Below are 17,099 nucleotides of genomic sequence, written 5' to 3'. Positions count from 1 at the left end.
ACTCCAGTATGATAACGAATCTGCAAAACCATGGAACTTGCTTGTTGCTAAATTATTAAGCAAACAGAAACAGGCCTTTCTAGCAGTGCACCATTTCCCAGATCCACTTTGTATTTTACTTTTACTAGTTTCACTTTTGGCTGGTATGTAAATATAACCTGACTTGTCAGTGGGGGTCAGGGGTCAGGTATTGTTTCAGAAAGGCACTAAGTGATGCTTAAACACTTCTCCAAAATTGCTTAAACTACTAGTGCAGAACTGCAAGTATTTTGGCTTTGGAAAGTGATTCTGTAATGGAGAGCTGCAATCTATGTAAATTAGACCTTGATAGTAGTGTATTAAAATAGAAGAGCTGTGTAACAGGACCTAGGCAAAGTTTAATATGTTGGGACTTCAAAACCCATCAGCCTCAACTGGCCAACGGTTAGGGAAGATGTTAACTCATTTTCCCTTCCAGTTTAATGGGAAAGCTGAATTGTGTTGATTAGCAATTTGCCAGGAACTCCTTCAACCTCTTGTTTAATGGAGATATGAAAGCATATAATGCCATGTAAAATATTCCTTTTTTCTTCTCCAAAAATAGGAATGTATTTTCTGCACTGAAATAATGTAAACATTGACAATCACTGTGTAAATTATTTACCAAGCGCTCTTGCCCTGTGTGCTTGACACTGCTTTGCACCATTGACTGCAATCTCATTTGACATTTAGGTATCAGGCTTTATGCATTGCCTACTCTTTATGTTTGTACATAAGCATCTTTAGAAAGACATCTTCCTACAATAGTGGGCATGGTAGAATATCAAATGCTCTTCACCCGGTTATGAACAACAGGTACTATAAAATAGGATGCCGAATTAAAACACTGGCACAACCCCAATTCAAGGCAAATGCTTAGGAGATAAGATAGGAATAATAGTTGAGAGTTCTTTGATGTTCTTGCTAGAACTATTCTCAGTAGTGGAGGTAGGATGCCTGTGATACCAGTTTCTGGGAACATGAGATGAAGGGTGCCTATTGGATCTTGTCCTATGTGAGTCTCTCAATGGCAGCTAGTTGGCCACTGAAAGACATGCTGGACTAGGTAGACTTGTGGTCTGATACACATAGCTTTTCTGTCTGGATGCAGTTTGGCTTTTTTAAGCATTTTGCCTTGGTCACCTTTGAGCCTCAATATAATAACCACCTCCAGATTTATTTTACCATTCCTGAGCATATCTATTCATCTAGATCGTTTGTAGAGTAGTCTCAAAACGAACAAATTATTTTATGTTTTCAACTGAAGTTATTTTTAAAGTGCTCAGGTGATAGTTATTAAATCCATTTTCTTCTAAGATGTATTGGAATTTCTAAATATTATAATAGTTTATTTGAGTGTTTAATATGAATGCCTTGCCATTTAATTATACTTTCAGGAACCAGACTTACTTGGGACAATTTCCTAAGCATAGCCATGCCTGTGTTATGGCACCTTAATGACCAACGAACCACATCCCAGAATAAATTTTAGTCTTTAAGGTGCCACAAGATTGTTTGTACTTAATAGGAAGTAAATCTTAATAAACTCAGTGCGACCTGTAAGTAAACATGCATAGGATTGCACAGCAGTGTACAAAACTAGCATTTGTAAGAGAATGAAGCAAATGATACATGAATTATGCAAAGGCCATACTTTCTTTCCAAGCCTTCCATTTTTGCCTTTTACTTTATAAGATCATAATCACTCATAGACCCTAAAAGAAAGCAATATGTAGCAATGGGGAAGTATGGTAAATACCATGCAGAGAAAAGTAAATACTTGGAAGGGCAAATTTATTCTTTGACTTTGGATAGAAAGACTACATCAGCCATCACATATGAATTTGTCTAGCTAATGTTGCCTTCTCTGCCCCATTTCTCCTTGAGGAAAAAGCAGGTGAATCTACTAGCCCTGTTTCTACCAAAGATTATAATTCGGAAAAGGTCCATCAGTAAGATAAATGAATTATACCCCTATTTCTGTTCAGCCCACCAACCCCTCTAATCAAATCCTTGCCGATCAGATTACACATTTATGCAAAGTAAATCCAAGGTTAAACGAAGCAGTGATGCATTCTAACCCACCCCTTCCTTCTTCCAAATGTATTGGTATGCTTCTCCACCCTGATGCTCTCCAGATATGCTGAATAACTCCCAGCACGCTGACAGGGAGATGTTCCACACATCTGCAGGGCACCAGAAAGGATGCATTTAGAGACTATAAAGTAGTAGTGTTTACTGGTAAAAGATGAAAGTGGCATTTCATGAAAACTACATATGCTTGGTTATACACAAAGGCACGGTTTTGAGCCATTCAGTTGCTTTTTGGATCAAGTACTTAGAATAGCATAGACAAAACTTTTACAAGACAAGGTTTGATTAACATGTTGGTTTTTTGACTATACACCTGTTACTACACTTCCTGTGCTTAGATACCCTTGAATCTATAATCTATATAGGTCACAGAATGTCCCAGCCACTATTTCTTTAAGCTTTAAATATTTGATTTCCCCCCCCCCCAAAGAAAAATGAAATAGTAACTGTTATTCTAAAGCTTATTTTATATTCATTACCAGCCAAAGTAATACATACTTGAATCATGCTGGTGGGTATTGCACCTTCAGTATAGCAAGAGCTTCTACCCAAAGCTTATGCTTTCATTTTAGGATCATGATTTTGAAAGCCTTGACTCTACCCTCTGTGTCCTGGCACCCTGTGCATATGAGAGCAATTTAATTCATAAATTACTATGTTCTTGGCTAGGAATTTGTTTGTAAAAAGTGATGTGGTCTGATTTGAGCTACATTTTCACTTAACTGTTAAACAGTGTAATCTAATTGCACTGGCTTAACTGTTAACTTTCTCCCGAGCATGTAGTGGATTTTACAGCATCTTAATCAGGCCATAGATTTCCATTTCATATCTAAATATCCCACTCCCTCCAGTTAAGATTGCAGGCAAAATTCCTGTTTCACAAATCGGGTGAAGCCACCCAGTTACACATACCACAAAGAATCTAGAAAAGGGGGTTGGACTTGATGGCCTTATAAGCCCCTTCCAACTCTACGATATTATGATACTTCTGTCACTCCTAAAGTCATTGGAAGTTTGCGAAGCAATTCTATGTTGGCAAGACCTACGACTCCCGCCGCTCGTGTTAAAGAACTGCTGAAAACAAAACTGGTGAAGAGGAAGAATGAGATTGCAAAAATATAGTAAGGCGTGACAACAGATCACAAGAAACTGTGTTTTATATAGCACTATCAGTGTCCATAGCACTTTTAAAACAGCCTTCCCCAATCAGGCATCTTCCAAATGTATTGGGGACCAGAACTCTGATCACCCTGTTAGCATATATGAAGTATAAATGATGGCAGGCATGGCTAAATTACACTAGCTTGAGCTGAAGATCAGCCTCTGGTAAGACTTAAGACTTTCAGAGTATGTAATTACATCAGCACACATTCAAGGCACCCAATACATCAACCGAGGCAGTGTTTAGACATAAGGTTTAGACATAAAGTTCAAAAACTGATTAAGTCTGTGTGGCCACCAAACCCATGACAGTTAAACTGATTTATATCACTTGACACCAACATGCCTACTATAGCAAATGAGACATAGCACACATCCTTAATATATCCAGTTTAGTCAGTATACCAAGCCTTGTTTTAACCTGTTACATTTCACAAGGCAATATCCCACCCTTGAATACCCATCTGTTGGATAGATTGCTAAGAAGAAGAAATCAAGCAGTAAAGACAAGTGCAAGCAGCCAAGCACAATAGACTCCTGCAAATTCCCTTATCCAGGAATTAAGTTCAAGAGAACTCAATGGGGTTTACTTTTGAATAGGCAGGCTTTTGTCGCTAGCCGTTAACATGCTGGAAATAGAGCTTTCCTTACAAACTACGAATACTAAACTTAATAACTGTTAAATGCCAGAATTACTTCAACATATAGTAAAAGGTATATATAATTACAAATCATTCTTTTCTGAGTAACCTTTAGCAGAAATGGTTGTTGTTCTGTACAACAGACATCTACAGCCACTGCTATGTATTCTCACCAGAATACAGCCCCACCCTTATATAACTTGCTACTAATAGCAGCAAGCCACGATCAGCCTGAGCATCAAACCTGTAATAAAGAAATACTACTGAACATCCTTACAAGATTTTTGTCAAGAATAGTGTATTTCCATCTGTTTCATGAGAAAGGGAGAGTAGAATTCCAGATGGCTTGTCAGGAGTTAAGTTGCTTGAACACTGTAGCAACTGTTTTTCTCTTGTGTGAAAGCATGCATGTAGCGTGTATATACACCTCACTACATTTGTGCATCCTGCTTCTTAGTCATTAAAGGGATTTTAGACCAATGTGGTGAGAATCCCGGAACAAGAGTAAAATGATTTTATTTTATTGCAAACAAACGGCTAAAGTTAATTTCTCCACCCACTTTCTTTAGAGAAGTAAATCAGCAGGCTAAGGAGACACACCCATCTGAGAACTAACATGATTAAAAATTAGATATAAAATGGGTGAATCACAATTTCATTTGTTTACAAAATGGTGGAGTTTACTACTACAAGCACACTAAATTACACAGTATTTGTGGGGAAAGGGTTACAGACACACAGCTAACTTCATATAGATCCCATTAGACAACTGGATTTACAACAAGTTTGTTTAATAAGAAATGGGCAGAGCCAGCTTTTTCAGAATCAAAATGCAGAACAAATGGAAAAAGTTGATGGTGTGTACCTTCACAAGTTGAGCCTCCACAGACAATTGCAACCAGGTTTTATATGCACTCCACCTTCACTATTTAGCTTTAGGTTTGCTTTGCCCCCCTCAAAAACCATTTGCCAAATTAAAAAACAAAAATACACCCTAGTTTATTGCCAAAAGACTATTCTGATTTCCCTTCCGTTTTCCATACCTAGAAACCGCATAGAGAGGATGGAGTGGAAGATGGAGTGTAATGAGCATTATTTACATTTGAATTAATATTCATGGGGGCCACAAAAAGCCTGGTTGCTAACTTTTCTGTTGTGATGACTCACGACTGTTTCTTTGAAATTTGGGGGGGAGGGGGGAAATAAGAGAAAAGAAAATCTTTAATAAGAGGACACCAGATACAAAGCAACATTTTACTTTTGTTGTGGTAAAAAAAAGTCACATTTTACAGATAAAATGTAGAACCCTGAAATACTGACACATTCTCTTATCGTGCACAACGCTGAGGTTCTTTTAAGATTCACTTTAAAACTGCAATTAAAAATGTACAAAAAAAAATCAAAACCCACAAAGCTTCTAAAAAAGGAACCTGCAGGCACTTCCTCTTGTGGAATGTTTAAAAAGTTAGCCTACTAAAGAAAACAGTCGACTTCTTGTGAAGGTTTTGAAGAAATATGGATCAGTTCATTTTATTTGGGAATTCAATAGTATCCTTGGTGATAATGCTGACTCCATGGCTTCTGACCCCAGAATTGCTGCAAAAGAACATAGAAAAAAATAGTGAACTATTGTGTCAAATACCACACATTTTTTTTATTACTAAATAGTACATGAATGTTTTGGGGGAGGGGAATTACATGGAGCTTCTGACACATATGACAAGGAGGGAAGATCTCTGCACTGAAGCTTGAAGTTCCACTGATAGCATACAATATGTGTTACGTACAGGTACAGATCAACCCCCTTAACTTTACTCTTAAAACATTTTTATTTCTCATGAAGATCTCCCAAAGTCCTGCAAAAAGTTCCTATCCAAACATGCTTAAGACTACATATTCTACTAGAAACTGAAAAAGTCTACTTACACCCTGCTGCCACTGGTTGTAGCCCTGAGATTGATTTTTGTAGCCACGATTGTTTCCCCTTCCTCTGAAGTTCTGCAACAAAATAAACGGCATTGACCAAAAGCATACCATGGCTCTAGTGACAATTTACACAACAAAAAATTCAGTTTATCAAGTTTCACTGATGGAGTCTATTACATCAACCATCTAGTCCTCACATCAAATTTCCAACTGCTAAGGTATCATCCTGAGCATGATAAATCAAATTTCTCCTTCAAGTTTCTTGCTAGTCAGTACTAAGTTTTTAGACACCAGATAAGTACTCCTGCTGAATACATGCAAGAATCAAGGGGGCAAGACAAAACCATTGTCTGTGTAAAGAATTCCATATGCTTTGTTCAACTGATTTGTTGAAAGACTACATAGAAGCTTTAAAAAGAAGCACAACTGCAATGTTGCACAAAGTATATATGAAATCGGTGTTAAGGTTTTAGGACTCCAATGCATCCTTTAGACACTATGTTTTAAACTATCACCATCTCGACGTATGTTTTGTTTTGAAGCTAATTCTATTTAGCTTCACAACCTTTGCATTCAAAAGCTTAACAGAAAATGGGGTCTGCAAGTGGTGTGAGAGGATTTGATGCTTTCCAGTGCCAATGCTGAAAAGGTGTGGACTTTTCTTTGGGTAGAAGACTTCCGGGAACCCCACGTAAGATTAACACAAGTATAATTTAAAACATTTTTAAATTTAAAAGGAAACCAGTTCAGCATATTTTGTTTAATATTTGTTAAAATTGTAGAATATGCTAAGAGCTTCAGTAATGCTGGAAGTGCCTTTCAGAATGCAATTTAAAAGAAAGAGCCAGGAGTGGTTACCATTAACATGCAAACAAGGTTCAGACAGAAATACCATCTTCTGGCTTCAGCAATAAATTACCTGGTTATAGTTCCCTCTGTTGGGCATTCCACCTCTGTTATAGTTTCCTCTGTTTGAATAGCCACCTCCACCTCCACCACCTCTGGCTGGAAAGACAGGACCACGAGGGTATGGATAGCCTATTGCTCCGCCACTGCCACCACCTCCTCCACCTCCACGTTGGGGCATATTGCCACCTCTCCTGTTATATCCACCACGATTTCCAGGGACTGTGGGAGAAGGTTTATTAGAGGAGTAGAAGCTCTTTGGTTTAAATTGATCTGACTGTGGTCCCCCCTCCCCCCCCCCAAATTTAAGACAGTAATCACCACCCTTTGGCACTAGGAACAGAGACTGAGTAATAATTTATTATAGTAAAAGGTGAACAGTTGCACATGGAAGCCAAAGGCAGTTCTAGGTAACAATTGGTGCAAATAACTGTAAAATCTGATTAAAGCCCTCCTGAATCGAAGGCGTTTTAGGAACCGTTATGGGAAAAGTGACAACTCCTCCCCATTGAAAATGTGTTTAGCTACACCTGACTTTGGAGGCTTTACCAAGCACTTCCAATATGATTTTTCACAGCTATAATGGCTAGTTTTTTTGTTTTTAACTGAAAGCTCAGGTCACTGAATTGTCCTTTCTCTTAAAAAAACAAAAAAAATGGCTTCTAATGTTATTTTACAAAATTATATTGTTTATATAACCCCATCAATTTTCATGGTGCTGTACAGAACAAAATAAAACAAACCTAGGCTTGTTTTACTACCTAAGTTTTTGGTAATTAAGTCACTGCTTCCATCGAAAAAAGTCAAGTATCTCCACAGCCCTTCTCTTCTTTGGATATGGTATTTACTTACAAAATTATAAAACTATTAAGAGGCAAAGTTTAACAATACAGTCTACCTCCTCCTCTGAAGTTGCCACGCATGTTAAATCCTCCACGTCCTCTCTGTCCACCTCTGTTAAACTGGTTTTTACCACTCTTTTTATTACTCTTCTTTGAGCCAGTATTTTGTTTCTTTTCTGGAGGAAGGGCCTTTTTGCTTTCTTCTTTGTACTGCTCCAGAAGCTTCTGGGCTTCATCTTTTTGCAACTCTACGTAGTTGATTTCATCAAAACATTCTGACACCTCTGGCAGAGTAAAATTTCCTACAAGATAGAGAGTCCTGAATATTTAGCAGTTATTTTTGAAGGCATTAGAATAAGCCAAAGTTCCCCTCCTATATAAAAGGAATGTAAGACAAGTAATGGTCACTCAAAATACTAGGAACAAGATTCTTGAAAACTTGACACATTCTCCCTATTAAGTTGTACCGGGAACACATGTCTGCTAAACATGTTTAACTTTGTTTCTAGGGCACTTTATGCCAAGACAGCTTTGTGCATCTGCATGAAGCATATCATGACTGAGTAGTGTTAAGGACTGCAGCAGAGGGAACACAATACAGTGTTGTCTTACAAAGTTACAGAAGTCTTCCAGTTTTTTTTTTAAAGAGGCATTAACTGTTTTAAGGCAAGAAATTTTGAATCTTTAGATTTTACATTATTCCTTTAAACAGATACTCAACATCCTAGAACACAGTATAGATTATGTTCCATGCCTTTCATTTTGAGCACTGCATGCTCTGGAAGATCTTTTCCCTCCACCTCTGCCTTCTTTTGTGTTCTTTGCTTGTAGTCTTCATCTTTTGGGCAAACAACAACTGCTTTGCGCTGGAAGCCTGCAAACAGGCACATTTTTCTCCTCTGCGCAGCTGCAGACACATTTGTCTGAAAAAAATGCAGTAACTTACTACACGTAGCTGTCATTGTTAGAGCTAAGTTAAATTAGTGTGCTTAGATTTCACCTCCACATGTATAATGCAATGAAGTTTACAAGTAGAAGGAAGTTATCTACATGTTAGGCCCTAGATTCTAAGATAACCATTCTCCCCCTGATTTCAAATATATTACGAACTTGAATAGAACTGCTGTAATTTCATCTTTATGCCTCAAATATATATTGCATCTCCCACTGAAGTTAAGAACCTAACCCCCTTACACAAATAGCAGATTAAATGCATTATGTTACACAATGAACTCTAGCCCCCATACCTGATCCAGAATAAAGTTCCGTTTCTTACGAGCAGCAATCTCAATAAACTTGCCAAGACACTGTGGTGCTCTCTGCAACAGTGTGTTAAGTTTTCCTGTATCAGCCATCTGCCGCTTAAAACCTGCAACCTATAAAAACCAAAGTTATCCAACATTCATTGCCATAATTCTCTTCAATTTTCTATTTGCACTTCTTCATTTAAGAAATTGTGGGATTCCTAAAATCAGGCAAGTTTTTCTAATATGCCAGCCTAATTCAACCCATGTTTCAGAGACCTGCTTTTCTTCATGCAATGTTTCAACCCTGCAAGTAGCCTTTACAGTCTTTCGTAACCATAGATCCAATCTATTATCAGAATACCATGCAACTAATAAAAACAGTTGTCTCACCTGACCAGTGTAGAGCTTAAAAACCTGATCTGGTTTCGCTATTTTTTATCTGAAGTTTCAAAACTGCAATTTAATTATGTTAAAGGAGGAACTTGATACATATTCCTTATAAACTTTTTAAACTTTAGAAAGGGGCAGTTGAGATAGTCTCCTCCCCACGGCCACAACGTTTAGTAGTTCTAACAATCTACGAAGAGCTTTAAATGGATTCAAGATTGCTAACCTTAATACTACACATGCAAGATGGCTGAAAGTTCCCAAATACATGAACATAAGACTACAATGTTACAACATGTATAGGATTGCACTGCAAGTTGTAATCAGGACTCACCATCATTTTGTCCATAATAGTATTTGTTCCAAGGATGTTGTATTTTCCAGGGTTTTCTGCTGCATGTTTAGTGACCCATGTAGTCTTCCCAGCCCCAGGCAAGCCAATCATCATCACCACCTAATGAGAATTTAGCCATGACTCTAGTTAAGCAGGGCCATAAAACAACTTCATTCTATACTCAAAATGCAAAGTAGGTTAAGATTTCTGTCATGTGTGCCATCTTGGTCAGGTGACTAAACCATAAGCTGTGCTTCCTTTAGGGTTACAGGGCACACTGTGGCAAGCCGGCATTGACAGATCTTAATGCTTGGATAACTACTTACTTCACATTCTTTCTTGTGTTCTGGTCCCTTGGGTCCTCTAACTCTATCGTCCAAGGGAACATTCTGGATGAAGGTGTACCCCTCTGGTATGGGGAAATAGGGCTCATCTTTCTGCCCAAAGTTGAATTCAACTGCACAGTTATGGCAGAGAACATGCGGGAAAATGGGCCTTCCAGAAAGAACTTCCTTACTGATCTTGAAAGCAACTCCAAGTTCCTGTCCATTTTTTGAGTAAGAGAGTTCCACTTCATCACCATCAAAATTCTGTATTAACAGAGAAATGTTCTGTATTAAGATAATGGCAACTCATAATACAGATACACATATTTTTAAAAATTCCTGGAGTAGCTGAGGTTTAAACTTGAAAGCCAAACAAAGAAATAGCAGAGTCACCAAAATGAAGTTGCAGTTACTTGAACTGGTAGAACATAATAAAAATGGCACAGCAGCAAATAGTAAAGATTCACAATCCAGATGAAGAAATAAATGCAGACTTACAGCAAAACATCCGATCACATCATTTTCATCAAATTTCTCACCAAAATCTTCAATCTCACAATTGCATGTCTTTATGCCTTTTAAGGAGTATCCATAAGAAAATTCTTCCTCACCTGATAAACATGAACAGTTGTAGATGAAATTTCAAATTGTAGAGTGCTAAGCAGGTGCTAAGACACAACCTTTATCTGGATTATCCCCTCCCACAGAACCTTAGCACTGTGGGTGTATAGCAAATTGTCAGAAAGAACTTAAGTGGAACCTCTGCAAACAACTAACTTTTTATGTCACTTGCTAAATCAAATGGGCAGGTCCCATTACTTGCTTCCCAATCAAGGGGATTGGCTCAATAGGTTCCGGACTCTGAACCTCTGTTCAGGCAAGCATACAAGGCCAACGCGGTTCCGATACCTGTGCCAGCCCCATTCCCTCCAGAGCTGGGCTCCTCAAACAGAGATGTATGACAGATTAGGGCTAGGAATAACAAAGATGAGTGTGCAATCGCTTGAAGAATATTTAAGAATTTAACAAAATGCACAAGTGTTCTATCCCCCAAGAAGCATGTTCCTTTTGCATGTCAGATTTAGCCCACACATATTTGCAGCAGATATTCAAAACAGGCAGCATTTATAACTGAAGTTTTCTAGAACATAACTCCATTGGTTCTGTCATTTGTCATTATTTCATAATGACAAATATCAACAACCAGATAGTAGTAGCAGTTAACAAAAAGCTTACTTTCAAAATAGGTAAAGAACCTTCATTACTATAAGATCAGTACTATACTAACACAGGAATAAGCATTTTAAATCTATAGAGAATCACAACTTCATATTTCATGTCACCATCTACTACCTTCCACGACAGAAGAAAAACACCTTACCAAGCAACATCCCACTTGTGTTCAGTGACCAGCCAACTCTCACTTCATGTATGTCAATGTCTTTTGTATACAGATGCTTGACAGGGATCTTTTCAGTTACCTATTTTTCAAAAGAAGAAAAGAAAATCTGTAACTACAGCTGCAGTAATGAAAAAAACCCTGGACCTTGCAAATTGAGGCAAATTCAGACTTGATCAGTACAATAATCTCCTAAATTGTTTCAAGCGGATTAAGAATGGGACTTGCCACAAGGTGCTGCAGTGCGGCGTCCTCCTTTTCAGGTTTTCATCCAGGCAGCCATGCCCTTTTCCAGGATATTCTATTTTATACCCCTCCCATTGATATCCCCAATACACATTAACCATTCTGTGCCCACTGAGCTCAGTCCTCAGTGAACTATTTTTGGGATTACCTGTTTTGCTTTTCTCCAAAGTGATTTTAATTTGCAAACTTTGGGACCAACCCAAGCCTGCTGATATGTGCATGGGTAAGAATCCACATTTGGAGAATGAGTTTATTAGGATACATGGTACCACAATTTCAGTTGTTTCTCAACAGCAGTTCTTCTGTCATTACTCAATAGTTTCACGGACCAAACAGGACATTATGTTCTTTAAACATCATAGTGAATCCAATTCACCTTGCTTCACACATCAATTACAAATGATTCATAGCTACTACTCTGCCGTTATCCTTTGTCAGCTTTGTTTCAGATGAAAGTTTTCAGAAGCACTGTTAGTGAGCAGCTGCCGCTACTATTGATGTGGCTTACCTTCATCTCAAAACAGACTTTTCCTTTGGAAACTCCATAGGAAGCTCTTCCTCCAGCCCAAAGAAAGGCAAAACTTTCCATAGTCAGTGAGGAAGCACTAAAACGGTCTCTTGAAATTTTAAAGTGTAGATCACAATTATCTGTACCAAAAAAAGGGGGGGGGAGAAATAAAGGAAAACCTCACAGTTGAAACATGTTTCAATACATTCCATTGTAAAAAAAAAAAACACGTTACACCAAAAGAACCAAGTATGCACAAATAGCTTTATTTAGTTTAGTGTGATTTATGTTATGACTCTGTATATAATTCTGGATGACTGGGCATGTCTCATAATTGAATTCAAGCCCTCTTATACATGAATTCTCAAGCAAAGAAATAACACCAACTTTTGCACAAGATAGAAGATCCTCCCATTTATTCACTCTGGACCCAGAGTACTTTAAAAAAAAAACATTTAGTCTGACTACATAGTGTGGCCATTTCCAGCCACTTCTATAAAGTTTGCTTCATTGTCTTCTTTGTGCTCAAATACTTTAAAACAGGGGTGGGTGGAATGTAGATGGAGAACTACTGGCAAATCTGTGTGATTTCCAGTGGCAAGGGTCTTTGACACTCAATAGCAAGTAAAAATGCAAATGAATTCTAAAATAAATTCCCTGCCATGGCTGGCCTTATGTCAATAAGTTATCTCCCATCATCACTGTTCTTCGCCTGTAAAGAAATTGTGTTGTCTTTGTGCAGCTTTGCTAGCCAACTTTAGAATTGGATTAGAATCCCTGATCTATAGTATCTTGGATGTAGATTTGTATAATCAGGTCAACCCAGTCTATAGCTGATGAGTTGCACAATGTAGGTAAGCGAATCAACTCCCCAAACCAGGATTTCTTTAGCTTTATTTTTTACATTTTTATCCCCCATGCTTTCTCTCAAGGATCGCAAGGGATGAACATGATCTTCCATTTCATCCTCACAGTCCTATGAGGTAGTGTAGGCTGAGAGATGGTGACTGGCCCACGGCATGGCATCGAGTGAGCTTCATAGCTAAGTGAGGATTTGCTAACCACTATGTAACTCTTTCCCCCTGCCACTATTTTGTAACTGGTTCTGGTTGGTGGACCTTGGAGTTCTAGTAAAAAACAAAGTAGATGCCACAAATTTGAAAAATGCCCACCTTTGCTTTAAAATATACCCTTTATTCTGGTGCTTGCAAAGTATAATCTGGAATAGAAGCCAAGCACTGTACAATCTGGCATTGAAGATTGGAGAAAAGTTTCAAAATGACAGTGCCCCCAACATACACAGGTGCCGTGCAGTCAGCGCCTTGAAAGATTATTGCTTTATATAAAGCCTTTGGGCTAAACAACAGAGCAGGATAGAACAAGGCTATAAATACCCCAAGTGCTCTGCCAAGCAGTGCCACAGGTTATGGACCTGAAGTATAAAGTGTATCATAAGCAGGAACTGGTATCTCTTACAAAGTCTTAGTTATCTGTTTTTGTCCCTTCGCATATCTATACCAATCTTTGCTTTCTACGTCATGGGCAACAATAAATGTTATGCAGGCAGAAATGCATCTTGCCTTCTCTCCTCAGATTCTCCCCAACTGCAGTGTGAGATGTTGGTTCCACTGGCTGATGGACACGGTTTTTTAAAACTAGTATGTTTTGATTGTATTTGTCCTCTAGGCCTACTGTACAAGTTTGATTTTCTAAATCTCCTGTTAAAAGCATTTAAGTCTTCCTAAGCATATTTACTCCAAAGTAAACCCTGCTGAATCCAATTGAGTTTACACCCAAGTGTGCCAAAACAGTTTTTTCTTAGGCCATACCTGGTAGTAAGCTTCAATTAGAATCAGTAAAACAAAGCAAACTTCATGAAAAAAGAGTTCACTCAGATTCTATTAGTAATGCAAATATGCCAAAATAGCTTGACTGAGCCTCAGAAGACCTGAGCAAAGATCAGTGTTAATAACTTTTTAGGCTCACTGTTTTCAATAGCAGTGTCACGAATCCACATATGTCTTTAAGTAAAGAAGAGCTTAACTTCGACTGGACTTTAACTTAATTCTTTGAACATACAATCCAGCCAACTGGGGACAACTAGGTGTATGGTTATAAGAACCTGCAGCATAGATAAATATGGCTTACTGCTATCTCGATACAGTACACATGACTCAAACATCAGACAACACTTTCTATTAGCTTCCATTATTTACCAATACAACTTTACACCACCTCAAGGTGTTATGCCTTAAGACTGAAGCTGCCAATATCTAAGTGATGTGTGGCAGAAAATTCCACTACTGTACTTTTCCATGGAAAATTTCTATTTCTAAAAATGCAATGTTACATAACACATAGTAACATACTTGCTGATATATCCATTCAACTTGAGGAATTTCAAAGTTGTGATTTCATAAGAATAATCACTTGGAAAAATTATCTAATATCAGAACGTTATTTGATCTCTTTTCCCTTTATGATGTAAGCTACTGAGTTTTCATGTCTTAAAATATTCAAAGCATTTGAGTAATGATTAACAAATAAAGCTCTCAATATAAAATAAAATATAAATTTTGTGAACCGCCCAGAGAGCTCCGGCTATTGGGCGGTATAGAAATGTAATAAATAAATAAATAAAATATTTAGACCACATTAGGGCTGAAATTTTATACCAACTCATCTAGGACTGAGCCCCAATGAACTCACTGGAAATGACTTTTTACTTAACATTTAAAAGCGAAAAGGTTGGGTTTTTTTAAAACCCTTTAGTTATTTTATAACTTTAGTAACAGAACATATTGAAACTAGTATCCACATGGTTTGAGGCTTTGTGCCTTACCTTGTCTGAAATACGTTACTTTGGCATATTTCTAACCTATGCTCTATTTTGATTAAATACGAAGCAAACCCACAAGGAAGATCAAATTTGCAAGCTAGAGCAGGCACTGTACCTCAGTTGTGGCAGTAGACACAAGCTGCTTCCTCAAAATAATTGTTTTTAGAGACAAGAACACATTTCTTTACTTACAAGTATCAAGACAAACCACAGTGTCATCAAAGTGTTCATCCTCCTCTTCAACAGGTGGTTGTGGAGATTTAGCCCTGATTAATAAAAAAGTCACTTTAATTGAACTGAATAATTAAAGTCACTTTAACTGAACTGATCAAAGTATCTTTTAGTCTTCCATTAATAAAAATAATATCAAATTACCTGCTATATTTGTTCTCTTCAATATACTCAAAATACCCTCGTCCATGGTCTTCACGTGGCCTTTTCACTCCCCTTTTTTTCTCACCAGGTTTTTGTTCAGTTTTAGCTTCTCCTTAGCATTTTCAGGGGGGAAAATAAGGCACGTTGGAAACAGTACAGCAGAAAGCATCGAGGATCTATAAGCAAAAAAACCTGCTCTCGGCACATTTATAGCAATGGTTTCCACACCGCTTAAAACTTCGATCTGGCAGCCGACTAAAGCGCCAACCTATTAATACTCCACCTGCCGCTTTCAATTTGGCCACCTAGACACAGCAGTAACGCTGCGATGGCTGGAAACTCCGAGAAGGCCCGCCTTTCCCACTCACGGATTTATAACACGGCGCGAGACCTAGGCTCCGACTAAAGCGATTCCTCCGCCTCCATTGTACTCAATATTTGAACTCGAGCCCACAGCGCCCCACGGGCGGATGTGACGCAGAACAGCACAAACGTTCCTCGCACGTTCCACAGCGCGCCCCAGCGGCTCCTGCGAGCCACCCCTCCCCCTCTCACGCGCCCCTTCCTCAGTGCGTTCACGAAATGGCGCAAGCGCCCCTCCCCCTTCGAGACACGCGGCGCGCAAGGCCTGGAAATCCCCAGAGTCTGAGAACCTTCCCTTCCCCCTCCCTCACCACCACCGAAAGGGGAAAAAAAGATGGCGGCGCACCCTGACCCCGCTCCTGAGCTACCAACTGCCGCCGCCCATCCGGGTCCCACGCAGTACTCACCCCCGGGGCGAGCAGGCCCTCCTCCGGGCTTCTGCTGCTGAGCGGGCGAAAGCTGCTTAGCGCCGGGCTGGGCCGAGGGCGCAGGAGTCGAAGCCGAGGCCTCCGAGGCGGCACCGGCCCCTTTCCCGGGCGCCTCCTTCGCCGCACCGCCCTGTTGCTGGGCGCCATGGCCGTTGGCGTTCCCGCTGCTAGTGGCGGCGGCCGCAGCCGTGGCCTCTTCCTCCTCGTCCTCGCCCTCTTGGAAGCCCTGGTCGTCGCCATTCTCGTCGTCCTCAAGATCGTCGGCCGCTTCCTCCTCGCCGGCGGCCACCCCCTCGCCATTCTCCTCGCCCAGCTCCATGCCCTCCTCCTCCTCCTCTTCCCCTTGGCAGGCGCCGAACTCGGCCTCCTCGTCGTCATCGCAGGCCGCGGCCTGGTCAGAGCCTTCCCCTCCCGAGGGAAGCTGCTCCTGGGAGCCCGCGCTGCCCGGAGCGGCCTCCCCCATCTCCTCTGCGTTGCCGTTGCCGGGCTCGGCGCTAGCTAGGCCTCCCCCGCCGGCCTCCTCCTGGTCGAGCGCGGCCTGGAGCCGCTCCATGAGGTCGGCCTTGAGGCCCTTGTCAGAGAGGCGCCGCTTCTTCAGCTCCTCCTTGAGTTCCGACACCTTCAACTTTTTCACGTTCACCGGCGAGCAGCTCATGGCGGCGGCGGCGACGGCAAAGACTCGATGCGGTCTGGGCGTAGGTGGCTGGATCGTGTGGCTGCGGCAGCTGCAGAAAGGGACCCGCCTGGCGCCAAATCCTTTCACCAAGGCTCGCGAGGCAGGGACGGTGAGCGCGCTTCACGGGCTCGAGCACGCAAGCGCTGTGTTCACCCCGCCCCCGCCGCGCGCCTAATATACCCTCGCATTTCCCTCCTCCCTCCCCACCTCCCCCGTTACCGTAGCTATCAGCCCTCGCGCAGCTCAAAGCTGCGAATGAGTAAATCAGAACTTCTTTGCTGCCCGGTTCTTGATACGTTTAGGTGGCAAGTCTAAAATCAGGCTGTAGCAATCCAAACCATACTTACCTGGAAATATGCTGCGTTCAAATACATGGTTCGTAT

At 40.3% G+C, this 17,099-nt stretch overlaps 1 protein-coding gene across 1 annotated transcript; it reads right to left on the bottom strand.

Moving 5' to 3' along the window:
• Positions 1 to 4,413: 4,413 nt before the first annotated feature.
• On the bottom strand, positions 4,414 to 16,848 carry HNRNPU (heterogeneous nuclear ribonucleoprotein U). Its single transcript, XM_063124313.1, has 14 exons — positions 16,020 to 16,848; positions 15,250 to 15,361; positions 15,067 to 15,140; positions 12,036 to 12,175; positions 11,264 to 11,363; positions 10,381 to 10,493; positions 9,883 to 10,146; positions 9,557 to 9,676; positions 8,836 to 8,964; positions 8,343 to 8,511; positions 7,645 to 7,890; positions 6,760 to 6,968; positions 5,841 to 5,912; positions 4,414 to 5,510 (listed from the first exon to the last, which is right to left on the bottom strand). The coding sequence occupies exons 1-14, from the start codon at positions 16,693 to 16,695 to the stop codon at positions 5,457 to 5,459; spliced, it is 2,478 nt and encodes an 825-aa protein (XP_062980383.1). The 5' UTR covers positions 16,696 to 16,848; the 3' UTR covers positions 4,414 to 5,456.
• Between the last annotated feature and the right edge of the window lie 251 nt (positions 16,849 to 17,099).

This window comes from Elgaria multicarinata, chromosome 4 (genome assembly GCF_023053635.1).
Source record: "Elgaria multicarinata webbii isolate HBS135686 ecotype San Diego chromosome 4, rElgMul1.1.pri, whole genome shotgun sequence".
NCBI classification, from domain to species: Eukaryota; Metazoa; Chordata; class Lepidosauria; order Squamata; family Anguidae; genus Elgaria; species Elgaria multicarinata.
This window is presented reverse-complemented; position numbering and strand designations above follow the sequence as displayed.